The 27,992-nt window shown below is 46.8% G+C and overlaps 1 protein-coding gene across 1 annotated transcript; it reads right to left on the bottom strand.

Annotated features, from left to right (window-relative positions):
• Nucleotides 1–500: 500 nt before the first annotated feature.
• On the bottom strand, nt 501–27,992 carry LOC144731275 (structural maintenance of chromosomes protein 1A-like). Its single transcript, XM_078612325.1, has 25 exons — nt 27,715–27,992; nt 25,058–25,246; nt 23,743–23,855; nt 22,565–22,768; nt 21,359–21,597; nt 20,733–20,991; nt 19,597–19,737; nt 18,712–18,794; nt 17,788–17,995; nt 16,945–17,130; nt 15,577–15,756; nt 13,822–13,968; nt 13,157–13,294; nt 12,379–12,495; nt 11,617–11,723; nt 9,687–9,828; nt 9,075–9,220; nt 7,601–7,754; nt 7,050–7,172; nt 6,755–6,911; nt 6,437–6,591; nt 5,889–6,040; nt 4,760–4,829; nt 4,304–4,414; nt 501–3,564 (listed from the first exon to the last, which is right to left on the bottom strand). Exons 1-25 carry the CDS (start codon nt 27,821–27,823, stop codon nt 3,466–3,468), a joined length of 3,729 nt encoding a protein of 1,242 aa, XP_078468451.1. The 5' UTR covers nt 27,824–27,992; the 3' UTR covers nt 501–3,465.

Raw genomic sequence — 27,992 nt, 5'->3', positions numbered from 1 at the left:
CCCATGCCAACTCTGGGGAAGGGTGGTAGGGTTATTGTGGCCAGCCATAATCCTAACAAGCACCCGAACCCCCAAACAATATCACCAACCCTGACCATAGTCCCAACTAACCGTAGCAGGCGTTCACTTTAACACGCAGGAGGCTTTCGCGAACAAATATCATCCATGAAGTTTTTTGGGTTGGATCGCGTACAAATGCCGTTAAACCCGCCACCACCAGACAAACGTGTCTCTCGCCTAATGATGCTCGTTGCAATTACTGGCGAAACGTCGTACTCGAATTGTAAATGTTGCGATCCTAAGGAAATGCCACTTTTGTTTACGTGACAAACCTTATCGATTGGCTGTCGGGTGGTGGCGGGTCTAACGACACATTAATAAGGTGTCTACTTATTGACATTACAAAGAGTGCAATTATGCCACTCAGAATGGCAGTGGCAGATCAAGTTTCACAACTGTGGGTGCCCAATCACTTGAAAAAGTGAACAGTACACGGCCAATGCCAGAAAGCGATTCATGTTTTATTAATACACTCGGGTAAGCTCATATTCAAATCACTACAAAAATGTTTACACGATTCACATCATACTTCTAACCTTTTTCAAAACTATAATAACAAGGCCATGATACAAAACTTAACAGAAGGGTAAGCGAGTACTCGGCTTTAGGACTCGTGTTGCACTTGGATATGAACACCTGCTAGTTTGACCTATGCATCGAACCTGATGACAGATACATTGAGTAATAGTGGGAAACTTAATAAAATCCAACATCACATTCACAGTGCACAACAAAGCTGCAATTCACAGGCAAGCTCTTCGTGTAAATGTACGTGTGTTGAACTTCCTTTGCACCCTACGTAGCCAACCGTGCTAATCGGAGGTGCGGCAAAAAGCAGTTCTAAAGAAATGTTTTCAACATAGATTTAAAATATGGGCTACGTTATGTCAGCATTGTGGTTAGGGGACCAGAGTTTACAGGGAAAATGGCAGCACGATAGAAGCCTCTTTTTGCGAGTGCACCTAGTGTCAGCCAACCCCACTCGAACAAAAACTTACACGTTGTTAAATACAGGCACATGATGATCGACGATTTAGAAATTCAATTGTTCATGATTCGTGCGATGAAAGAATGGTTTGATAAGATTGTCTATGATTGATACTAAAAAATGCATTCGCAAATGTTTACTTTTTTTTAAGCTAAAAGAGCGCGAGATTGTAAATTGTAGACGCACGGGCAGGAGTGCAAATCCAAACCGTACGAATTAAATAGCCCTCGAAAGAATCGTGGCCCCAAATGACCATTAATTACGTGGAAATACAGGGGGATTCACTGTGGGTTGACTGTTCGCCCCCCCCCCATACCAAAGCGAACGAGTCTGGTAGATAGACCTGGCAGATATATACGCGTACGGTTGTTGTGGCATCGGGCGTTCTGTTACGGGTCTTCGTTCTTGTGACCAGCAAAAATCTTATTAAAAATTTTATTTTTTGTAAGACGGGGGGATTTGTTACAAGCCTATGCATGATCGATAACTTGAGGATCCGGTCACCCGCCCGCCCACGCAGCAGTCGTTAGTCACGGCTTTATTGTACAATTCAAGGGCTCTCCGCTCTCGCGTCGACAATCAACTACTGTGAATGGGACGGTGGCATACAAGGCCACTTTGAAGTTACGCACCGGCACGATAGGCGCGCAATTACGGCAACACGAGCAGCAGATGCCTCAACCCCACGAAGCATAGCCAGGCATTTCCGTCAACTTAATATCGACACTCATTTTCTTCACACGTAGCGACGTCTCGTGCCAATGCACCTTGCAAGCCAACTTAAGCACGGGATGAAACCCATCATCGTCCACATCACAAACACTGCCTTCCAAGTCGATGCGCGATTAGATACGCTTTTGACAAATGCTCTCTTCAGAACATTAACTGTCCTATCTGACCACTGCCATCGGAATATGGAATTTCCACTCCAAGCTCAGGGCTGTCAAAAGGGAAAAGCGTTAGCTCGAAGTTCATTTGATTATGGAGACATTGTATTTTGCTTTTTAAGACGGGCTTGTTGTTAAAAAATACGTCTTGCGTAATTCTCATCTCGTCACGAAAAGCAGTGTTTGTTAATGACGGTGGTGCATCTTCCTTCATCAACCTGTGCACTTACACCACTCCGGATCCAGACTGTGAAATGTTAAATCACCACAAATTGCCAAGAAACCGGAAATGTTAATGCAGCGAGGGCAGTTATGGGGATGGGCAGTCACGAACACCATAACAACCATGATTTCTCGAACAGTCACGCACAAACCCACTAAATAAAAAAATACAAACACTCCCACAAAAAAAAACTTTTTTAAGCTACGTATCCGAAATTAACAACATGAAAACTACTCGTTAATTTGACAATCATACCGGACAGCTGTGTTATGGCTGGCACCATAAACCTAACCGGGACAAGCGATTGAGTTAGAATCCTGGTCATGGTTGACTCTGCCCACGCTAAATGAGCCCTGTCTGCAGACGATAAACCACCTGCAAGGTGGTCACAGCAGTGGACAAGTAGGAACTGCTCCTCACCAGAAGCAGTTTTAATATTCACACGACGCTGGAACATGCTTCGGCATACACCAGTCTCACTGCAACCACTGCTGAGAATACGTTTTCATTGCGATGTTCAGGAAAAAATAATAATTCAAACGCGAGTTTATCTTTTGTTAAACTGGCATTAGCAGAAACGATTCTCTAAGTCCCCGTGCCACCCAAATTAATCTGCTTCCAGTCAACTGTATTTACAGTCCAGGGCCAACGCCGTCGTAAAAAAAACGTCGCTGTCAACTTCACGATCTCTGTACAAAAGGACTCTCCGTCTCCAGCCCACTCGCCCGATCTCCAGTAAAAGTAAAATCCCGGCCAGAATGTTAACAAGTTCAACGTTTCTCTATTCACAGCGCAAGTTTAAAAAAACAACGGTAAAACACTGCAAGCTGTCAAAGCAGCAATGACGTCACCGCATTTAATGAGCATAATGGTTGTGACGTAAGTTGCGGTTTTCTGTGCTGTGACCATTCAGGCCAAGGGAAGGCCACAAAAGCCTCTTGACGACGATGAGGTGCAAAGGAATTGTAACTTCCTGTTTTGCCCTGCAGGCAAACAAGCCCAATTGCGAGTTATAAACAAGATCGAACAAACGCCCCTCATACTCTCCAACACTGTCACGATTAGCAGGCCAATTAAAAACAATCATCTCAAGTCACATATTTAGCTAATTATTTACGTAACTTGCAGACTGATGTTTGCACTGTAATGCTTAAACATATTTTATTTGAGAGTTCTTCAGCACATGATTGGCGGATGAGATCTTGGCAGAAATTTGTAATTCAATATCTAATGGGCCTCCTCTTCTTCAAACTTTAAGTGGAGTCGTCTTGTGTGTCATCATCATAATTTTCGTGTTTCTTCCGTCATCATGCCTGCACCATGGCGTCCGCATCTGCGTCTCCGCCGGGCTCCGGGTACTGAGTCAGGTCAAAGGTCAGCACCTTGCTGATCACGCAATCCCCTTGCTGTTTTGACAAACAACAGGAACGTTGGTGGGGGGGGGAGCAAACACAGGTGGTGAGAGGTTTACACACACACACATACACGATTCAGTTTGAGGCGTAGGCTTTCACGACCAATATTATTCATGTGACAAACCTTGCTGGTTGGCTGCGTCAGGTGGTGGTGGCGAGTTAACGACACATGTATACTTACGCGATCCAACCAAAAAAACCTTGATTGTGAATACACGGTCCACTCCGAGAACGAGACAATTACACCCCCCATGACTGTACCAGCCACACAGCGATGGTTTCATGAACTACAGCAACAAGGGCTCACAATCTTGGACAACACTGTTTAGGATTGCTTTTCGTCCAGATGAAAATTCATTTCCATTCGGAAATTCTAGCAGTACATGCCGCACCAACTTTTTCTGGAGCTTTGCACATTTAAAGATGGTGACATATTTTGGACACAATAACATCATCAGTGCAGTGCTGGCAAAGTAATACTGTTGATAGTTATAGTAAATTGATTAAACCAATGGTGACAACTGCACCATTTGCTATCAAGCAATCATATTTTGAGTGCATTATTGCTTTTAAAGTTCATAAGAGTGCGACATCGAACGGCTGCGTTACCATTCACAACAGAATGCGCGACCGATATCTGCGTAGCATCAGCCTTGCGATTTTTTCCACTCAAGAAGCCAGACAAAGGGGGCTCAGTCGGGCCGTACGATGCCGAGTTTAGAGACGTCACCTCTGGGTAGACGCCCACAAGCGCATCCGCCCGAGTGTAGAACTCTTCTTTCAGTGAGATCACGATCGCTTGGAAGTTCTCCACCGACTGTTCCTTTATGTAATTGGCAACCTGGGGAGAAGGGGGGGGTAGGGGAGGGGCGGGGTAAGTGGGTGAGAGGAGGGAGGGGGAGCTTTGAGGCGTTCGCAAAACACCCGCCGGCAAACTGTGCGCGTGTGGCTCAAACCCAACGCCGAGGCTGCCGCAGCCGCCTTACCGTGCCCACCCGTTTCCGATTCCAAACGAAAACAACCAAACTTGGCAAAAAAAAAACCCGGCGGCGCATTTTTCGCGTCTGCGTTTCTCGAGGTCGAGCGCCTCGGCTTCGTGCGCAATTTACAGTTTTGTTTACAGACGTGCGCGAGTGTGGTGTGCAGCACCGCCGTCTGGCCACAAGGCCCCCGCCCCCCTCCCCACCTTGCTGATGTTGGTGTTATCCAGGGCCGCGTCAATCTCATCCAAGACGAAGAACGGAGCCGGCTTGTAGCTGCAACGCACAGACGCAACAACGAGATATAAAGGCCGTGGCTTTAGCAATGGGGCGCGACGGAAAAGCAAGAGGACAGCACTGTATACGAGGAGGTTGAGGGTACCACTTGTGTCTGGCCAGCTATCAGAACGGCGCAGTCAAATGCTATGGTAGCAAACAGTAATTTCGAAGTAAAATGACGCAAAAACAATCCAAACAGCTCTCATCTCTCAAACAAACTCAGGTTGCGTGACCTGGACTGTCAGCATTTAGGGCTTCGTTAATTCGATAAAAAAATATACTTTTAAGAGCGCTCCAGTGACATCACCGCATTGACGTAATCAGACATATGGCAATGATGATTTAGTGGTGTCACAGGATTGCTTTTGATGGCCCATATTTCCATAACTTTTAAAGTCCTTTTTTTCTCATGAAAGAAACCCGAAACCTGTGCCGGACAGCATGCGTCACACAGCCTGGGTGGCCATCTACGATATTGAGAACTGGTTTTTGGTCTGAGTGCTCATTTTCATCATCATCATGAATGGCTTAGCTATCAATTATGCAGGTGGTTCAACTACACTGGGGCCCACAGGCCAGAGAAACTCAAGTGCCAGCCTACAAAGAGGAGGTATATTAGTAAGGTGCTTATTTCATTCCTTGCACCAGGGCTCATGCCAGCTACGCTACACCACCGATCATCACGGTGGCGAGATGTTAACTACCTCGCCTGGTATACAGGAGGTCGTGGGTTCGATCCCGACCCCGATGCCTGCTGTATATTTGGAGTTTGCATGTTCTCCCCGTGGTCGCATTAATTTTTCTCCGGGTCCTATTTTTCCCCCCACATTTAGAATCAACATGCGTTTAGAGTATGTGGCTGCTATAAATTTCCACGTGATAAGCCACTTCGTTGAGCTATCATTTGTGGCCAGGTCGCTTCTGCAGAAAAGCTATATAGCTCAGTGGGCCTTACCTGATAAAATAAAATAGTTTAGTTTTATCATAATCATCATTACCACCACCACCACTACTTTCTTTGTGAATGTGAAGCAGCAGAGATGGGGGTGCTCAAACCTGTGTGTGGCAAACAGCAGTGCCAGTGCAGCAACAGTCTTCTCCCCGCCTGACAAGTTGTCCATGGGCCGGAAGCGTTTCCCGGGCGCCACGCAGTTGTAGTTGATTCCATCGAGGTACGGCTCTTCCGGGTTCTCTGGCCCCAGGAACGCCTGGTGCACAAACAGAGGGTGCCTCAGAGTTTATTCCGTCCGCATCCGAACACTCACCACTAGGCCTTTGACTCCCCTTCGTGATTCGCCGTTCGATTTCAGAATCGACAAGCTTTTTGTCTCGTTTCATGTTCATTTGTTTGTCCAGATTGTGATACAAGTATCGGACTGGGTTAACGAAGCGAAGACGACAGAATGAGAACACAATCTAAGTGGTACCAAATGGACAAAATAAGAATACATTCTTGAATTTATCCATTGCCCCGAATCGTGATAATCCATCCAACTGCGAGAAGAGTTCATCAACAAACGAAACGGTACCAACTGGACGAAAAAACGTATTTAATACAACCATGCCCCAGAAGAGTGAAATGGTTGACACGCCAGAATGCTGACCTGCGCACTGGCGTTGCGGGACAGAGCCTTGTAGATTTCGTCGATGTTGGTCGACACGGCCTCAAAGCAGGCGTTGAATCGGTCAAAGCGCTCCTTCTTGATCTGCTCAAATGCCTGCTTCGACTTCTTTGCTCGTTTCCTCGCCGCCTCGAACTCTGCCGATTGGAAACGCCACCGTCGTCAGAATGAACGCTGGGGGAGCGGCCGCGAAAAAAACCGTCTCCCTACACGATCGTGCAACCGCGGTTAAACCTCAGTGCCGGGGGTCGTGGGGATTCGGAGGTCCGCGCCACGATGGCACTTGCGCGCACTCCTCACCATCGGCGGTCTCTTGGAACTTGTCCCGCACGCTCTCCAGTTTCTCCATGGCTCTCATGTTGGGCGCCGAGATGCGCTGCATGATATTCTGGTGCTCCGTCACCTTGTGCTCCAGCCCGTTCAGTTCGCCCTTTATCTCCTCATCCGACGAGAGATCCTGCGGCGTCAAATGCACGCCAACGCACGCACACACGATTGATGTTACAGCCCCGTCGCTCGGGAGGATCGCACCTCGGAAATGTGACGATAGAGTGTGGCGGGAGACGAGCCGCGGGGGGCGGGTCGGTGCACGTGCCTTGAGGTCGTCGTTGAGTTCGTTGTAGTTGATCTGGATGAGAGCTTCGCGCGCGTACATGTTCGAACTGCGTTGGGAGCTGCCGCTCGTTTCGGTGTCGGTCTGCGACGAGCCCTGAACTCCCTGACACAAGAGCATTTACCAGTACGGTTATGACACTGAAAAGAAAAAAAACATTCCAAGTGGCTTTTTTGTATTTAGTTTGTCATCCTGCCCAGCACCTCTGATTAGCACGGTTGGCTACGCACGGTGCGAAAGAAGTTTAACATACATATATTTATATAATGAGAGTTATGGAGTTCACTGGATGGTTGACCAGATATTGGGGTGGGAGGGGGGGTGGATTGCATGCCCCTCACAACAACTACATCTTTGACTGCTTTAAAAGATTAGACTAATAGAAAGACTAAAAGGAAGTCCACAGACTAAGGCTTCGAAAATTTCGACAAGTTGTCGTGGACTTGACCAACAATGACTATCATAACAAAATGCTGACTAAATCGAGACTGGTGCTGGCACCAACATCATCACCTCCTCCGACCCCCTCTCACCTCCTCCTGCGAAATGTCGTCCATGGTGCCGTGCCGCATGGGCAGTCGCACGTCCTGCATCTTGCACGCCTGCAGCAGGTTGTGGCGGTCGCTCCTCTTCTGCTCAATCTTCGTCTCGATCGCCGTCACCTCCTTCTGCAGATGCGTCATCTCCCTGAGCAGCGACGTCAAGAGGGGAGAACAACAGTGGCGGTGTCACTTCATATGGTGCCAGCCTACAAAGAGGAGGTATATTAGTAAGGTGCTTATTTCATTCCTTGCACCAGGGCTCATGCCAGCTACGCTACACCACCGATCATCACAGTGGCGAGATGTTAACTACCTCACCTGGTATGCAGGAGGTCGTGGGTTTCGATCCCGATTCCGACGCCTGTATATTTTGTGTGGCTTTTTCTCCGGGTCCTCTGGATTTTCCCTTCAAAGTTAGAATCAACATGTGCTCAACAGTATTTGGCTGCTATAATTGTCCACGTGATAATAAGCCACCACATTGAGCTATAATTTGTGGCCAGGACGCTTCTGAAAAAGAGCTATATAGCTCAGTGGGCCTTACCTAGTCATAATAAAATTTGTTTAGTTTAAATCGTTAGTTTTGAATGTAGGCATGTCTTGACAATTTGGCTGCATGTCAATTGTAAAGTACAAAAAAATGCATTAAATTAATCAACATGGTCTTCTAAGAGAATAATATAACATAGGCGGTTGTTTCAAGCAACGGAGATTGTTCAGAGTAGCTACTTTGAAAATGATTTACTTAAGGGCCATTTTATCAGTTAACGTTTCAGGAAATGACCCGTCTTCAAATGAAATTCTACTCTGTAGGACCATGCCCAGGAATACTGGCAGATTACAAAAGGAAATTATGAAGGTGAAAAAAAATGTGTACGTCTTTCTTCCAAGCACGGATATTATTTCTCCTTGTGCCTCTTCTCTCGTCACATCCACTCCTCATATCTCACTCAACCGCATCCTCCCATCTCATCCTCGGTCTCCCTCCACTCCAACTACCCTGCACTGGTGGTATCTCCATTGGATGGCCCTTCTAATTGGATGCTCCTGTCTCTTCTCAACACATGACCAAACCAGCTAAGTCTAGCATCCTTTTCCTTCTCGAGAATATTGCTGACCCACGAGTTTGTGTAAAACGGTTCACGCAGCCCCTTGTTTGTTTCACAGAATTGTTCTGCATTGCACAGTACGGCAAGTCTTTTCTTAACGCGTTGTCGCTACAACGCTGTTTTCTTCCACTAGCGAACACTTGTTGCACGACACGCAACGCGCGTCGCTATCACACGGTTTGTGACCAGTCGACGATGAACTATCTTCTCGAGCTGCGCGATACGATGCCTGCAGACTGAGTTTACAGCGCAAATGCGATTTAAGCAACAATAATTTCTCACTTTCAAGGGGAATTTCGCGAAAGCATCTACCGCGGTAAACGAGGGATCACTGCGTTTCAAAAAAAGCCACTGACTTGCTGAAGCCGCCGAGCTTCTTGCGGATCTCCTCCATCTCGTGCGTCTTGTCGGCCACCTCAGACTTCTTCGAGAGCAGCTGGTTCTTCAGGTCCTGCAGCTGCGCCATGGTCTCGTCGATGATCTTCATGTGCCGCTGCTCCTCCTGCAGAGCGACACCACCCGTCGGTTACTTCCGAGCAGGCCATATGCCAACTCAATCGTATGCAAGTCTCTCTTGCAGTTGACAGAAGTTACTGACCACACTTCAATTATAGTTGTTACCAGATCAAAAATGTCACTCTAGTACCCGATTAATGAGGTGATGGTTGTTTGCGGGCCATTTAAAAGCGGTAGGCCTCATATATATATTTGTTTAACAACTTTCGCACCGTATTTAGCCAACCGTGCTAATTGGAGGTGCGAGCTAATCGGAAATGCAACATGAAAGTCACAGGCTCCCGATCCGTTGCTTTCAAGTAATAAATCATATCTCATACCTATGATTCGATGCATGCATCACAAGTATAACCAATGCTTTCCGTTGAAGAATCAATACATCATTATCCGCCCAACGTTTACCGTGCGGCACCGTGCCCAGACACAAAGCTGCCCCGCGTGACGGCGCTTACCTTCTTGAGTTTCTCCACCTCTGTCTCGTCCTTCTTGACCGCGTCCTCCCACATGGTCACCTTGTCCTGGTCCTCCTTGAGCTGTGTGCGCTCGTACTCCAGCTGGATGCCCAGGCGTGTCTTCTGGTTCTCAAACTCTGACCTGCGGCGATTTACATTTCATTACAATTGTGAAAAACTTAACAAACACCAACCCCCAAAGATGCAAATGATGAGGCAGAGTTCTCCAAAAGCCGGATGTGGCCTTCGAAGGCTCTTGGGAGTTGCCAACCGAGTGGCCTTCTAAGCCCACCAGGAGATACGATTCACTGAGGCGTCAAAAGATCCAGAATGACACAATTTGTGAGAAGAAAGCGAAATTCAAAATAGAAAAAAATTAAAGAGCTTCAGATGCTCATTTTCTTAAGAGGTTTGCTAGAAAACATCGCTGAAGAGCCCTGGAATAATATAAAGCCACTCAATATCTAACCTGTACGTTTCTGTTCTGTCCAATATAAGTTAAAGGTTTGTTAATGAGAAAAAAATTTGCAAGGCACAGCCTGGAATGCTCCGATGCTGTCGCTATGGCAGCGTTGGTCCCACACTTGTAATACAATGTCACTGTCATGTTACCAGAGCGTATCATACGATCAATTTAAAAGCATATTTCTCATTATTTAAGTTTCAAACTTGAGTTGTAGAGCCTCAGACACTTCAGCCAAGGTATGAACATGCGCGTTGCGTGTCGTGCGAAAAGTGTTCCCAAGTGGAAGAAAACAGCGTTGTAGCGAAAACGCGTTGAGCACGGACTTACCGTACTGTGCAATGCAGAACAATTCTATGAAACAAACAAGGGGCTGCGTGAACCGTTTTACACAAACTCGTGAGTCAGCAATCTTCTCGAGAAGGAAAAGGTTGCCAGACTTAGCTGGTTGGGCTGCCTTCTCCAACCCGCGCTGACGAGCGTGGAGAAGTATGCTCACATGACTCCACAAGCCACACAGCATGTGGAGGCCGTTATCCAGGAGTGGATTCACAAAAAGGAGCTATGCATAAACCACACACGTGTTTTTTCCAAGCCCCTTCTCCCATGTCTGTATGTGGAGCTTCTTTCGCACCGAACGTAGCCAACCGTGCTCATCGGAGGTGTGCGAGGGAAGAACAAACTAAGACACAAAAAGTAGTTCTAAAGAAAAATAATACAGGGCGTCCGAAAATGAATATACCAAAAATAATGTTTAACAGTTTTATTGTTATTCGAGACACTGACATAAATTTGATATAAATATATGCATTAGACTTATAAGTTTTAGTTTGTTGTGCATATTGATTGGTACTTTCTGTTTCAGAAGAAACCCCATTTTCTGACACAATGACAAATCCACCCGTTCACCCAAATGAACACCGTGAGATTTTTGCCTCTGGGGTGTTTTTTAAAGTAAAGTCTACACTAGCAAGCCAAGGGACCTTGAAGAACTTTAAACATTGTATTGTTCATGCTGTGTCATCCATCCCTACGGCTTTATGGAAAGGTTTTCTCACAGTTTGAATGGTGAATTAGATTGATCATAGTGAATGGTAGATGACATGTATAAGTTTATTAATAATTCGAGAATATCTAATCAATACCATAAACCAATTAATAATAAAAAAATCATAAGTCATAAAATAATTTACTCTATGAGATCTCTTTTACCAGTGGCAAAATATAGTAGTAGGTTTTTACCCCTTTAAAGGTGTCAGTTTTGTACCAGTTTAAAAGGGTAAAAACCTACTACTCATAAAATAATTTTACATCTATTCATATTACATTTATGTCAGTAACAATAAAACCATTCGACGTTTACTTTTGATATATTTATTTTCGGACAGCCTGTATTAAGTTTAACACTGTAGGACAACTTTGTCAAGCTAAGGCGTTCAGGCAGACGATTGCGCCGTGCTCTCAGACCTTTTCTTGGCGATCTCCTGCTGCCTCTTGACTTTCTCCTCCTCAAACTCGCGGATATTGCGCACCCCAATCTCCCGGCAGAACTCCTCGAATATCTCGTCTTCCACCTGCCGCACGGAGCGCACAATCATCAGTGTCCCGTCGCGCACGATGCTGCCACTCCACACGCCGAGCGGCGGACAATATCGGCAGCAAGAGCTGTCGGTGGGACAACTCGAAATTTCAGAGCTGAGGACAGAGTCAATTAAGTTGATTTAATTGTCAAATAATTAAGACAACCTTTTGTGGTCTATGATGTCCTTCCCCCGCACCTCCGATTAGCACGTTAGGCTACGTATGGTGCGAAAGAAGTTCAACATACATATTACTCGGGCCGTGTTAAATATAGAGGCCACGCCATCATTCTGCCACACAATGGTGGGGCTTTTCTTTCCCAAATGTTTGCATTCTTATTCTTTCGTATGGTTGATGTAGATGCAGGGCAACAACTAAAATTCCACATTCAGGTGGTCAACAAGCCAGAAAACCACGTCAGGAGACGCGGAGTGTATCGCTGTGATGTCTCCTTCGTATTTGTGGATTGGGAATTGCATTGTGATATGTTGTAGATGGTCTGTTCTGGATGACCAGTCGCATAGTATTTTCATAATCTGATTAGTCGAGTAATCATCCCAACATTCGGTAGAGAAGTCGATTACTTAACTACCGAATTTCCCAGTTCTACACAATTTATTTTTAAGCCTGCGGCACCGACTGTCGCACCTGGTTCATCTTCTCGATGATGAGTTTGGTCTCCTGGTCGCGGGCCGTGATGCTGCGCTTGATCTCATTCATGCGAGGCTGAAAGTTGGCCAGCTCGCTCTCCAGCTTGGACTTCTCCTGCCGAGCGTACGTGACGAGGAAGGGAGGCAGAGCGCGTGCGTTACGCAACCGCTGCTGCTCAACAGCATAACTCGCCTGGCATTGGCGTCATTTGGGTTTCGCCACCTTTAAAAGCAGGTGTGGAGAACCCAAGGCCCACAGGCTGCATACAACAAGTGACAATTTCATACAGCCCTCAGCCACATAAGGCCTTCCACTTCAAAATAGCTGGCCAAGCATATTATTTTTCATTGCAAGCATTCTAGCCACACTAATTGGGTCCTAGAGGTTAATAATATCCACCTGGAAACACTGTTTTACATTTTAGCAAGCTCAGTCATCTGTAGTCTTTTCAGTAGTTCCGAGCACATAATCAAGGCATATCGTCAAAACGTGATCAAAGTTTCGTGTCGAATGTGCAGCCTGTTAAAGGTATCTATTCAAAAGTTGTATTCGGCTCACAGTGAGGCAACGGTTCACCCACTCGTGTTTTTAAACAAAGATGCAACCAAAGCAAAAACAAAGAAGCTCTTACTTTACGGTGAGACACCTAATGTCGGGCGGGATCAAAAGCTATTTCCCACATGAGCCAAAGCCAGGGCACGACATACCGAACGCTCTCAGAGACAATCAGCCCAAGCGCCGGACTAGCGAGCACATGGGCTTGACCCCCCTTTACCTGCATGTTGTTGGCCAGATGCTTGTTGCGAGTCTGTTCCAAGTCACTCTGCGTGTACTTGAGCCTCGTTTGCAGCCCGTGCGACTGTGACTGCACCTGGCGCAACTCCGCTTCTTTCCGCTTACTCTTCACTTGTTCCTAAAAAAGGCAAGCGGCAGGGTTTAACAGTTTGACGCGGTGGTCGAGGGAAATGAATGCCCGTGAGAAGGGTTCCCCTGAGTTACGATGTTTCCCCCGCCCCCCACCCGCCAAAGACATTCAGAACTTTGCAGCGAGCAGCACACCCCCGTTTGAAAATTATTTCACGCCACAGAAGTAACTTCAATAAGTCTGTTTATCCACACTACGCACACTTCTTTTGTATGCGATGCAAAACTTTTCCCTGCATCTCAACCTGACAAAAAGAATAACATCTCGGTGTGAATAATCGGAACAAAGTGATAAAACAATATTCAACACGATAGTTTTCCATGACGTCATTGGTGGCCGGGCCATCAATTAGCGATGCTTGAGAACCAAGTTTTCTCTAATTATACTGAAACTTGGTTTTAAAACCAAGATCTCAGCTGTGCCGACACAGCGCTAAGACACGGTATTAGCCCCCAAAACTATCCCGGCGACATCCCCTAGTTGAGTTTGGTTATTCAAGGCCTGGCTGCATTTGCCTTGAGCTCCTCGGCGAGACGCTCCTTCTTCTCCTTGAGCTTGTCCACGGCCTTCTCATCCCAGCGGCGCGCTTTGGCCTTGAGGTCGCTGGCGCCGCCAGAGATCACGCCCGACTTCTGGAAGAGCGTGCCGTCCAGCGCTACGGCCTGCACGCACCCACGCCGTCATGCGCAGCACAGGGCAGCAGACAGAATCATGTAACATGCTGCTTCGGTTTGGGAAAACCAAACTGGGACGCACCTTGCGGCCAAGTCACCGGGAATGTGTCAAATCTCTGAGCTAAGCAGCTTTGAGCCTGGACAGCGCTCGCATGGATGACTAAAATGGACAACTGGTCTGTATGAGTTCGGGTGGGGCGATTTAATGTGCAGCAGAAAGCAGTGAAAAAAATGCACTGTTGTACTGCACTTCTATGCTCCCACACATACATAAAAATATACCCTGCCTTCACAAAACAGCACTGACCAGAATGGCGAGGTTATGGTCAAATAAATCGCGTGACCTACGTGGCGAGGGGATGTCCTCATCCAGCAGTGGAATTGACAAAATGGTGTAAATGTATATATTACTAGACCGGTGTACGATGGGAAGTAGGGATTGAGCAAGATTTGTGATGCAATGAAATGCCAATTAAGCTGTTTCTTTGACAATAAATATTAATGTCGTTTTCCTAAAAGGAGAAAAGATGGGGAACACATTATGCTCTGTACGATTTAAAAAACAGTTACGTTCAAGGGCCTCTAATGGCATTGATGAGTTGCAATAGAGAACCTATACCTGCCAACGCATTTTTAATGGTCGCGATATAATTTATATATCCAGGAAAACATTACTAAGGGTTGTTAACGAGGCAATCTGCAGTTGTTACCGAGCGCCTCATGTAAAGCCCCAAATGAACACGCAAACTTCGTTGGTAAAACACGAGATGCACTCCCTCCATGCACTCATGCGACCGTGACTAAACCGACTTAAGGGGCCCATTTGGCAAGAATGTAGAGAAAATAACCTGGTAATATCGGCCAAGTCCACGGATCCCCAGTCACTGCAATGTCTGTGATTTCCATTTGTTCTCCAATCTATGTGGTCCATCCATCACCCCTCTGAGCGGTATATCCTGCCCAAACTCCCTTAACTCTTTCCTAACATTCGGAATAATGTCTCTAACCGACGTTTTCTTTTTTTCTGTCTCTATGCAATTCCCAGAAGAGCATCTCTCCACGCGTCAGAGTTTTCAGTCTGATCCACTTTCAGTGTGCGCATGTTTATGATCGACGACCTTCGACCCCCTGGGTGGCACTGGCCACCAACACATTCAACAACAACTCGCATTAATGAGGCAATGTTTAAGCCGAGGGGACCCCCTTGGTGGGAGCTGTCCCAGTGCAGCACAAGGTGAACACAGCACCGGAATGCAAGTGCGCGTTAGTCTGCCAGTTAGGGGCAATGCTGCCGTTGGTTTTACCAATTAACCCTTTCCCGTTCCAAGACATCTGCAAGTTGCAGGGTGGGTGTCCCGTTCACCGCTGAATATCGGAACTCGCAAGTGTCTCAGCATAAATTTTATTTAGAGAGGCGTAGCGCCGCTGTTTTTCAAGACATTGTACTCACCGCAGAGAACCGTAGCGACACGACCGCAACTCTATGACAGCCGGCGCCAAACCGTGCCACCCGCCCTCCCGCGTGGCCTTTTACCGAAGAAAAACTGCTGACGTACACATACCTCATCGGAATGGGAAAGGGGTTAAGTAATCTACCTTGTGGCGCTGCGGTCCGCCGAACGCGATGCGACGGGCGTCCTCCACGTTTTCGCACACGAGCGAGTTTCCGCAGGCGTACTGCAGCGCCTTCTTGATCTGCGGCGGCTCGTAGCGAATCACGTCGATCACCAGCTTCGCCCCGCGCAACTCACGCAGCTTCTCGTCCGTCGGCTTCACCTGCCGGACGCAAAAAGGAGGAAGGGGGTTCAGGAAAATGTCACCACGTTCAGACTAATAATGGGGGGTGGAGGGGGGGGGGAGGTTTTTGAGAAGAGTAATACTGCTTAAATTTTAAAAAGCGTCAATTATGCCAGCATCCCATAACGCTATACATTATTTATATATAAGGATAAAATCTCATATACAGCCACTACCAAGCAAATGAAAACCCGACTATCAAGGTAAATAAAAAAAATTATAAACAAAAACGGCACCAAACAAAAATCACACAAAGACAAATAAGTTATTGTGAACCCCTGCCACCACATTCACAAGGTTGTTGTATATATAGGCGGCGAGCCAATTTTTGAGAACACAGTCAACGCACGATTAACCAGCATAATGGGAGGGGAGGGAAGGTCCGGAAAGAACAAAAACATGGACAATACAAAGCACACGTAAATTAAGCTATAAAACTAATATTTATTAATTACTTTACATTGACTGAGTGTAAACAAGTAAACATTTATTTTGTTTGATTTTTAAAGTAATCGAATTGTCAACGTTGTCGGTCAGGTGGGCACAAGTCACGGATCCCCGACGAGCACACGGAAAGAAATAGGGTTTTTTGCAATCACGGTAAATTCACAATCCACCCATTGATAATCAAGTGTGGACATGCCGTTGGCGTGCGTGTCTTGTCACAGCGCATACGGCGTCACGGTGTGCGATATGGGACGCATTTAGTGCGTGATGTGTCCATCTGGTGTGGTGAGTGTACATACGTAACACGTCACGGCGTGTGCGGCGTCACGGTGTGCGATACGTTACGGATTGCGTGTGATGTGTCACGCAGTGTGTGTGTGTGTGCGACGTCACAGTGTGTGCGTGTGTGATACATGACGCATTGCGTTTGTGCGATGTGTCCACGCAGTGTGTGTGCGACGTCACAGTGTGTGCGTGTGTGATACATGACGCATTGCGTTTGTGCGATGTGTCCACGCAGTGTGTGTGTGTGCGACGTCACAGTGTGTGCGTGTGTGATACATGACGCATTGCGTTTGTGCGATATGTCCACGCGGTGTGTGTGTGCGACGTCACAGTGAGTGCGTGTGTGATACATGACGCATTGCGTTTGTGTGATGTGTCCACGCGGTGTGTGTGTGCGCACGTGTGTGAGATGAGTGCGAGCGACAGGGCACTTGCCTCCAGGTAGTCGAGGGGAAGGAAGGTCTCAGGCTCCCCGCGCTGCTCCTTCACGTACTGGATGCAGTCTCGGCCGGTCTTCTCCGAATCCACGATGATGGCATCCATGTTCTTGCCCAGCACCTTGGTTACGGCGATCTGGTATTTCTTCTGTGTCGGCTGGCACAGGTCGATGAGCCGTCCATACTGCAGCAAACAGGTACACACGGTGAGCGTTAAAGACGAAAATCCAACAGATCATGCATGTGCATGGATTCTATCACGCGTTCCAACATGCGTTTGTCCTTCTGACATATTTAATGAATTATAATAATGGTAAGTTCCAAGCCGTACAATGGCTCGGGTCTTGTGCTGTCACGAAATGACGTAACATCTAATGACGACATCGGGAGGGGAGGTGGGGCGCATAAACCTATGATGTCATTGCCTCGGTCGACAAGGCTCAACATTTTAGCGCAATATTTCTGAAAAACCTTATTAATTTTTGGCCTATTTTATTTCGGGCAAGTCCCTGACCGGAAACACAACTTTACAGTGAAGTTTAATTTATATTGGATCCTCTTCACAAGAGTTAACGTGACACCCCACTGAGGACAGAGGCAACGCACAAGCGCGTTCAACCTTTGCTGGGCGGCGTTAACAACGAAGAGTTCATATCCTGCAGATAAAACATGAGCAGCCTTTCTCAGGTTGTCTGACTTTGTGCATCTTTGTCTTTGATGTGGGGGGGAGAATAGGGTGGTTGGGGTAGAAGCACTTTAACCCACGCAACATTTTTATTCCACATACATTTTGCAGTTGCTTATATCCTAGGGACAGCAGTGCATGGTGCGGCAGGCTCACCACGGAGCTGGAGTACAGGCGCTTGAGGCTCTCCATGATCTCCACTCGCCTCTGCTGCCGACTGTTCTCCTGCCGGTCGATGCGCGCATCTCCGAGCTGCCCCATCACCTGGTTGAGTTCACTGTTGATCTCTTCGATTCGACGCTTGGCTGTCTCCACCTCCTCCGTCAGCTGCGACTCCAGCTTCTTCTGCTCCTCCAGCGAAGACCTGGGGCGACCGTGATGCTCGTCAAAATACCGCGCCCCTAGCGTAAAGTCAATGCCGCTGGCATGGCTGGGGCTAAATCAGGGACGACTTCATTTCATGCGGCCTGCCATCAGACATTCCCATTTTAATTGGCCAACTTGTAATTTTGTTTGGCTCATATTTATCTTGAGCCCAAGTTTGCAGCCTTCTTTAGTCAATTATTATTGTCTACATTTAATTTTCAACTGCTGTATTGAAATGTTTTTAATAATATTATTTTATTTTTGCTTTGTGCAATATTTTATTCCAAATGCACCATCAGCTTCATCGCATGAGATTTACACATGTCCACGAACAACTCTCACAGACAGCAGTGCATCACCTTGTGTCAGTTAACAGATGTACGATGTCACAACCTACTTTTGAGAAAACTCCCAACATATTCGTCAGAAAACACTGCTTAATTACAAATTAATTCAACTTGGATTTGAACCTGAAATGGTATCTGTCCGCTCAACGCTCTGACAACTCAGTTCTCCCACAAGCCACCAAAAAAACAAGTGCTGTGAAGAAGGGCGATTGCTTGAAACGTCACCTATTAAACACTTTTTCTTTGAAGTACACAGTGGTATTATTTGTTATTTGGGGTTGTGCGCCCCTGCCACCAAATATTGTTTTGAACAGAGAAAGGACATATTAGCCAAGTGCCACAGCCCCTTGGCTCGGCTTGAGCTTACCGGCTGGTCACGATGTACTCCTCCAGCTTCTCCACTCGCTTGTGGTTTTCCTCAATTTCGCGCAGCTTCTGCTTAATCTTCGCCTGCACGCATCCGAGTATTGCAAAGCAAGCAATGTAAGGCTTCAATGTTGCCCGTAAAAAAACCCTCCCCAGCCAAAACAATTGCTCTCTCTCACACGGTTATATACATTTCTACGTCATTTACGAGTGTCAATACTACAATTTGAATTGTGAAAGTTGTGGGTTTACTCTCCAACACAACGGCGGGTTTAACGACACATTTGTATTTACGAGATCTAACCCAAAACAAATCTCTAGTATGGATACATTATGTTTGTCCAATTCACATACAAAGATTGTTTGCGTGTCAATGAAAATGAGAACAAACGGAGAAAACTCATGCAGATGAGGCGATAACACTGAAATGTCCTCAAAAGATGAGTTCTACGAACCTATTTGCTGTACTGCCATCTCCTGGCTACCTTGCAACCAGGCAGGTTTGAAAAGCTAACTTCATACATCATGAAGAATATAAACAGTATTATGCATCTAGTAGTTGTTTTCTTTTCGTGAGAACCCTACCCCGTATGCCATTTTACATCCTGCGAGTTGTTGCCATTCATTTCTCACTTTTCAGTACCACTGGCGATGTCCTAACTGTGATGGCACCAATTTCTATACAAGGCCAATACAACTTTTTTTAGAAAAAGGGCATTTGCACAGTTCGCTTGTATTGATCATAATAGACCCATAAAATAATAATACAAATAATAAGAAATCGATAGCGCTGAAGTTAAAGAATATGAAGTTTTCCCACCGACGTCTGCTCTGGCCCACGGGAAGGCGTGAAGATAAACCTCCCCTCCAACCCACTCCCACGTACCTCGGTCTCCACCTTCTTCCTCTCCTCCAGATCCAGGCGGTCCTGATCGGCCTTCTGGTCCCGGTTAAACTTCTCCAACTCCTGCGCGAGCACGGCCGCCCTCTTGCTGGCCTCCTCCTTCAAGCTGTTGTACACCTTCACCTGTGCCACGCAAATGACTTGCACCATTAGGCCTTGAAGCGTGTCATATGTCCAGCCACAGTGCGTATTTAGGAAAGGCCACTCATAACCTTCTTGTTCTTCACTCAAAAGAGATGCAACCCAACACTCAAATAGCTCTCAACTCCTGGACATTAGGATCAGTGTGGCTACATTAGATATGTAACAATTCACTAGTCCCCCCCCCATTTCCCTATGAAAACTGATGAGTTGTCACAAATTTGGTTCACAATTTGACCCTTTTGTCTCGTATGTTCTCTCTTGTTTGCACTGTCTCATGTGTAGTGCCTGTAACGTCTTGTAAATAGTATATTTACAGCATCGCCTTTAAAATATCTCATTTGTACCATCTCGATTATTTTGTGTCATTCATTCCGACCACTGGGCGAGTTAAATTTCGATTTAAAGCTTTCGTGACTGCAGGGATTCATCTTCTTGGTTCTTTCGGTAAAGTCACGTAGAAGGGAAGTAATAAAATAATAAAATAAAACATAATAAAATCATTCTCACGACGTTTCGGTCACAACGCAAGCAGCCGTCCTCAGGTGAAGAACATGTCTGTCGATAAGACAGAGTCTAAATGACACATCTTAGGCTTGGCAAAATAATTTGCAAATTCTTTTGTCAAGGCTCTCTTCCTCCTCCCTCACAGCTTAAATAGACACTCCAAGCCTAAGACGTGTCATTTAGACTCTGTCTTATCGACAGACATGTTCTTCACCTGAGGACGGCTGCTTGCATTGTGGCCGAAACGTCGTGAGAATTATTTTATTATGTTTTATTTTTATTATTTTATTACTTCCCTTCTACGTGACTTTACCGAAAGAACCAAGAACACTGGGCGAGTGTAAACAAATTCCGTAATATCTACATGAAACGAACGGAAACTCATCATTCTCTCTTCCACCACCTTCCTGCCTTCCTTACCACCACCGCCCCCCCCTCCCCACAAGCCATCCATGGGGCTGCGGACGAACCTGCGACTCCTCGAGTTGGAGGTCTCGGCCCTGGCTCTGGCTCTCCTCCTCGATGCGCTCCTCAAACTCCTGCCGAGCCTTCTCCACGCCGCCCAGCTCCAGTTCCAGCTCGTCGATGTCCGCCTTGTGCTTCATGTACTGCTTCTGCGCGTTCTGCACCGACTTGCGCGCCGCTTCCAGCTTCTTTAGCTTGTGCGCCGTGTTCTCCTTCGCCTTGATGTACTGCGGGCGCTTCTGGTTCAGATCAGAGTCCTTCTCCCTGTGCCGGGGGAAAGGTTCCAAAACAGCTATTGTAATCGTGAGCGATGCCAGACAGATGGGTGGACAGGCAGAGCTAGTGCCATCAATGTTTTCAACCTTATCCAGACAGCATTAAAAACTAACAGTGTTTTATAAACCAGTCAACGGTTCAAATTAATGCGCAAGTAATGTTGTAATTTTTTGCAATAAAAGTTTGACCAACTATAATAAATCTTGTCCATATAACCAGTCACGGTCTCCACAGAGTCTGTACAGCTCCGCAAAAACCTCTCAACATTCTACATTCGCGACCATCGTAGGCACTGACGAGTGAGGATGTGCGGGGAGGGGTAAGGGGAGAATAGATGGATGCTCGAAGGACGCACTTGATTTCCTTCTCGACCTGCTGCTGCTCGCGCGTCAGCTTGCCGACCTCCTTCTTGCGCCCCTTCATCTCCTCCTCGACACGGTCGATGCGCCGCGTCTCCTTGTCGATGTCGCGGTTGCGCACGGTCAGGTCCTTGTTGAGCCGCTCGATCTCCTGCTCCGTGTAGTACAACTTGAAGAGCTGCAGCTGCACGTGCGCGCGTGCCAGCTCGTCCTTCAGCCGCTGGTACCGCTCCGCCTGCGCAGGAAAGCACAACGCTTACATTGCACACATCGAGCCATCCAACACATGCCTACACCTTTGTGCGGTGATTTCATTTAAATCAATCCTTGAGCTCATGATGCATATGCAGGGCCCTTTTGTCAGGGATGCACGAGCTAGAGAGAAGACCAAGATGAGCCTATAAGTATGCATTATTGTTGAACTTCTTTCGCACCGTGTGTAGCCAACCGTGCTAATCGGAGGTACATGTAGATGCCTTGATCCACAGGGACAATTTTACGGCAATCGCTGCCGGAAACCGTCACCAGTTACCACCAACTTGACGGGAAAGAGAATGGAATGACGGGAGTTCTCTCCAGCTAATCAAAGCAAGATGTATTCTAAGCAACAGGCTGGGCCTGCAGCAGCAATTCTCAACCATTTTAGTAATGGCGGCCCCAATCGAGACCGCTGATCCCCGCGCTGCACTTTTGATGGCCACCACGTAAGCCCGCAACAAACTGACATGCATGGTGGTCACCCATCTACGCACTCTCTAGGCTCAAACCTGGAGAGGGGCCTCGCGGTGGCGAGACATTATATCCCTCGCCTGGTCTGCAGGAGGTTGTGGGTTCGATCTCGACCCCGACGCCTGCTGTATATTTGGGGTTTGCATGTGCTCCCCGTGGTCGCGCGGATTTTTCTCCGGGTCCTCCGGTTTTTCCCTCTACATTTAGAAACATGCATTTCGAGTATTCGGCCGCTATAAATGTCCACGTGATAAGCCACCTCGTTGAGCCGTCATTTGTGATAGCCATGTCGCTTCTGGAAAAGAGCTATACAGCTCAATGGCCTTACCTGGTAAAATAAAAAATAGTAAATAGTTTTTTTTTAGCTTCTGAGATCAGGTGCACTCTGGCTGATTATATTAATCTCATACAGCACTGGCAAGGAGAAGAGCCAAGTGGTTAACGCGGGGCCGGCATGGCTGCGACCGTCGCACCTCGTCCTTCTCCTGCTTGGCCTCCTTGCGCTCGGCGGCGATGTTCTTCTTGCGGTGGTAGTTGAACTGCGTGTCCTCCTCAGCCTTCATCATCTCCCGCTTGCGCCGCTCGTACTCCGCCGCTAGCTCCCCCGAGCGACTGATCTCCTCGAAGAGCTGCGTGCGCTCCTTGGGGTTCTTCATCGCAATCGACTCCACCGCGCCCTGCGGGTAAGAACGCGCGCCAAAAAAAGGTCCCAGAAGTCAACACCCGACATCGCAATTTGCTCATCGGAATGTAAATGGAGAAAATCCGATATGAAACGTGCGTGTATGCTCAACTTATTTTGCGCTGTACGTTGCAAACCGTGCTAGTCAGAGGTGCGTGATATAAGCATCGTGTCCAAAATATACATTTGTCAATATAAAATTTGCATGAGTTATATTGACATTTGTCAATATAAAATTTGCACGAGTTAAAGACCAGGCACTGACCACCATGCCTTAACATTACTCGACTGCTTTTATCCTGACGTGTACCGATGATAATGGTGTTGGATTGTGGGGTATCCTGCCACAATCGCCAATTAAACATTTTCCAGCAGTGTTTTCCGTACACGCCTTGTGATGGTGATGACAAAGAGCCATAGGAATCCATCTGTGCGGGTATTTTGTTTCCTCCAAAAGGAAGCAAAAACATTCACCCTTCAGCAAAAAAATCAACTGCCATTGGTGAAGGTGCGGAGAATATGCGAGGGAGCATAGCAGTGGTTTAGGAGGCGGGAAGCCTCGGACCGTTTCAGCTATCGCTCGCCACTGACGGCAGTCACGGGCGGGAATCACACTCAGGTCACCGGATTCATAGCGAGGCGCGCTAACCACTTTGTAACAGGGTTGTAAAGGTCATTTAATGATTTTGGGGGAACTTCTCATGTAACGGTACTTCATATACATCATCAGACATGGTCAATTCCACTGCTGGAGGAAGACCTCCCCAAGCAGCCACCACCTCTCACGATCCTGCACTGTGATAATCCACCTAGCGCCTGCACACGAGCTGATAAAGGATACTTTAATTCCGGAGGGTATCATTATAAACGGAGTTGAGTGTACATTTGAACTTGACCAACACTCACCAGCCCTAAGGATTCAGAGGGGCCTCCCTCCACTTAAGAGCAGAACACATGGCGCACCCTCACCTGGAAGACGAGGAAGTTGCGTGCTTTGATGAGGATGCCCAACTTCTCCAGCTCAGAACTGTACTCCTGCAGTTGCACCACCTTGGAATTGATCCGATACTCGGAGGAAGATCCTGTCCCCCAACGGTAGAGATGAGTACAGAGAATGTAGCAGGTACATACACAGTGGTTATTCGGCAGATCACAAACTTTGTTTAGATTATATACCCAGTCGTTATCGGACAGACCTCAAATGTTGTAACTGCATATTACAACAATGTATCAAGATGTCAAAAAGTTGCTACTACACTGGGACATTGTGCACAATTTTTAAATGCATACGACAACATGGTAGAAAAACAAACCAATTCTAAGATGGCATGTAAATTACAAGAAACTCATGAGACAGAAAACAGTAATTATATGTACAGTAGCTATAGTCATTTGCAGCCAGCAACAGGTGAGATTGTGACCACTGGATCAGTCCTCCCAGTTGTATCATTGTCCTGTCTAATATCATTTGGAAATAATTTTACCTCTTTTGATTTGGTGGTCTAAAACAAAGCTCATGTTGTACGGTGATGTCACATGACATGAAAGGAATGACGGGAGGGCCAATCAAATCGTCTCCAATTGTTCCTTTTGCTGTCAAGAAATCACTTTTTTATTAACTTGTGATTACAATGATATTTAGAATTCTCACATCTCTGTCCAATTATCAGTCTAGTGGTGTGCTTTCACATGGTGACACAAAGTTACTGAGTGAATGAACACGATGAGCAATATATGGCGAGTCTCTTAACAGCAACATAAGTTTGTACGGATATTTAATTCATATTCGTAATTTTTTTACGAGAGTTATCGTGACGCTCCATTACAGATGAACAGAGCAAATGGTATTACTGCATAAAACCTGAATTAAAACACGTTAAAACACAGGGCCAAAGCGCCCGCTCCACCAACAACACGTTACATGCCGCTCTGCATAGGCGTGAATGTTCTTCTTTCGTATGGCTGATGTAGATGCAAAGCAATAACTCTACAATTTCAAATACAGGTGGTCAAGCCAGAAAACCACACCAGATGCAGCAGAGTGCATTGCTGTAATGTCTCCTTGGTATTTGTGAATCAGGCAATGCGTCGTTATATGTTGTACTGTATATTCTGGATGACCAGTCGCACACTGGAGAATTTAAATTTTCCATTTATGCATCAGGTATCCGCATCTGCCGTGGTTTGTTGCAATGGATGCGATTAAGGGTGAATCATGAGCTTCGTGGAAGATCAAACCCAAGGATCTTCTGTAACCAAGTGACGGTGAAGTGTAGCGACGAACCGATGATGTAGCGGGTGAATATTTTCTCCTCTCCGTTGTCCTCTGCGTACACCATGCTCACGTACGCCTTGTTGGCGGCCGGTTTGCCCACGGGAGCGCCATGAATCAGATCCTTCAAGGTCTTCACACGGAGGTTGCTAGTCTTCTCACCCAGGACGAAGCTGATGGCGTCCATCAAGTTTGATTTACCTGCAAGCCGAGACATTACGGTCAACTCTCCATTATCTGTGGGCAGATTATCAGGGTTACAGTTTCAACCTTGCTAATTTGCACGTGTTAAGCGCACACCGTTTTCATTATTAGCTGCTCCCCACTTGTCGAGGGCAAGCGAGTCAGTGCTCACACGACCGCATTACATGTCAGTAATTAAAACTGCTTACTTAAAAAACACATTAAAACGATGACAAGTTCCACATAGTTAAACCATAAATTAAATGCGGGCCAGGACTCCCCCAAATAGGACCAAAACATATATAAGAAGCTGAAACTGCAAACATCTGCATAAAGCGGTAAACAATGCTGCTATTTGGCCATGTCACGCACTGCCATGGCACAAGGTGCGATTGGGGTGGCTTAAGGCGCTAATACTGTCAGAGTAGTGAGTTCAGCACCGCTAAGATGCACGGTTTGAATGTGTTTCAGCCACCTGTGATTAAACTGGGTTCCCAAGTGTAGTGAGCCGATGATCCAAGCGCAATTATCAATGAGTGCACAAAAATAACTATTTGGTTTTTTACTAAACGTATCTTATTGAAGAACAATTTTCAATGTTTTGCTTTGACATGTTGGGAACACCTCTACAGCAGGGCATGTGAGAGTGAATAGGTGCCCAACCTAGTGTGTATGTATGTTAGGGTTGCCCCATTTGAATTTAACAAAATATGGACAAAGATCAAACACAAGTGTCGTTAATTCATAGTTAAACTATACTATAACAAAAATGTTTTTCGGAGAATGGGTAAAAGAAGGTAACGGTGCAGCCCTGCATCCACTAGCTTAGGAGAGTGCGTGGGCCCTGGCTGGGATGTCAACTTATGCTCTCAAAACTGGCGGTCTTGCTCCTGTACCAAAAGGGCCACACAACTAGAGGAGATTGGAACTCATTGTGCACTGGACTGGCGAGGGATCTGGACTATCGAGACTATAGCACCTGGTACTCAAATAGCATTTAACGGCCCAAACACTCCACATTCCTATTGCCAGGAAGAGTTGTTATTCTAAAAAATCACTATCGAATAGTTAAACAGTTGAGACGTTCCTTCATTATGTAGATAAGTGGAAATCACCGATACATCAATTTAACAGCGAATTATATTTAATTTGATACGGCATTACTTTGTATCCAGAAAGCAAAAATCACCCCAAACATGGGCCAGTTGTCAGTAAGGTATGCATATGGTCTCATTCCTACCGGATTATAAGACGAAGCGTCAACTTTTACTTTAAAATACAGGGAAGGGGGGGTGATTTATACATTTCTTTAATATTGTGGTGCAATACATGGCGCGATTAAGATAAACAACACATGACTCAACAAGTGAACGTGCATGATTATATGCCGTTGAAGACCTCACCGAAATGTATAACATAAAACACAGCTGTAATCATTTATATCGAGTTCTTCCAAGAAGTCTGGCGTGGAAGAGTAGGCCCAAGTACAGTTTTTTTTCAATTTTCATTTATTAGGTATAGCCCTGTGAGCCATTCGGCTCTTGAATCGGGTGCAACCGCAACAAACAAAAACATGAACAAGAAACATCTTAAAGTGACTACAAACATTAAAAAAATCTCAAGGCTCTCGAGAGCAGTGATACTCAACCTTGTTTGGGCTTCTGTAACCACTTGTTGAAACAAAATTCAACAGAGTACCAACCTTGCCTGACACCCAACATGGGTCTCGGTTACCATACGTAGTTATTTCATATTTCCATATTCAATTCGTGAATATTCACCAATGACTCTAATACTATTTCACACATTTATAAATCAACTCATGTACCCCCCACCCCGTCCCAGACTCTCCCATCAGGGGCCCGCGTACCCACACTGGTTGACAACCACTGCTCTGAGAGCTTCCTCTCGTGCGAGGCTCTTCCGCCAGCAGAGGCGTCAACGGGAAATTGCAGGGCTGCGCCTTCACTTTGTTTTCGACCCAATCGAGCACGCAACCCCGCCACTTTGCACAGCGAGAACGCGGTTTTTAGCACGCACACGACATTCGCGGCGAATGTTCGTGTTTATATCACTGCTAGTTCACTGCTAATTCAGTGTTTAGTTTGTGCGGTGCCGTTTAGGTCGTCGCTGTTGTTGCATTGCGCTGACAATGGGGGGGAGCGGTGGCGCAGCGGTTAGCGCACTAAGCACGCCACGAAACCCGGTGACCCAAGTTCAATTCGCGCTTACGGCCAACATCAGTTACGAATCTCTGAATCGGTCCTGGGCATTGCCCTAGGTCGACTCAGCCTTCCGTGAGGTACCTGGTGCGATAGGAGCCGGGGGGGTGGGGGGAGACAAAGACGGAAGGGGCGCGTCGCTAGCCACACTACTCCCTCTCGTGCCGTGCAGTCCTCTGACAGCACTTGCCCCAACACGTGTTGAAGGCTACACGGGGGATCTTTATCTTTGCGTGTGTGTGTGTGACAGGGCCGTAGTCTTACCCGAGCCATTGGGCCCAATGATCGCGGCGAAGCGCTTGAAGGGCCCGATGATCTGCTTGCCCTTGTACGACTTGAAGTTCTCCAGCTCGATCAGCTTCAGGAACCCCATGGCTGCCCCCCTCCCCGCCCCCCACAACTTAATCCGCGTCGATGATCGTGCGTTAGAAAACCCCCTCAGCCTGAAACAAAAGCGACGCGCGGTGGCCGCGAGACAGCGGAGGCGGCGGCGACGGCCATGTTTTGGCCGCGCATTCCCGCCAACGCGAAATCTCGCGAGA

The sequence above is a fragment of the Lampetra planeri genome, chromosome 38 (genome assembly GCF_965212315.1).
Source record: "Lampetra planeri chromosome 38, kcLamPlan1.2.h2, whole genome shotgun sequence".
NCBI lineage: Eukaryota > Metazoa > Chordata > Hyperoartia > Petromyzontiformes > Petromyzontidae > Lampetra > Lampetra planeri.
This window is presented reverse-complemented; position numbering and strand designations above follow the sequence as displayed.

Coding starts and splice junctions, on each gene's coding strand:
- LOC144731275 (XM_078612325.1), bottom strand. CDS start 27,823: ATGGGGTTCCTGAAGCTGATCGAGCTGGAGAACTTCAAGTCGTACAAG. Junction 12,496..13,156: donor ATCTGGCCAACAACATGCAG/GTAAAGGGGGGT, acceptor TACGCTCGGCAG/GAGAAGTCCAAGCTGGAGAG. Junction 7,173..7,600: donor ACGACATTTCGCAGGAGGAG/GTGAGAGGGGGT, acceptor CTCTTGTGTCAG/GGAGTTCAGGGCTCGTCGCA.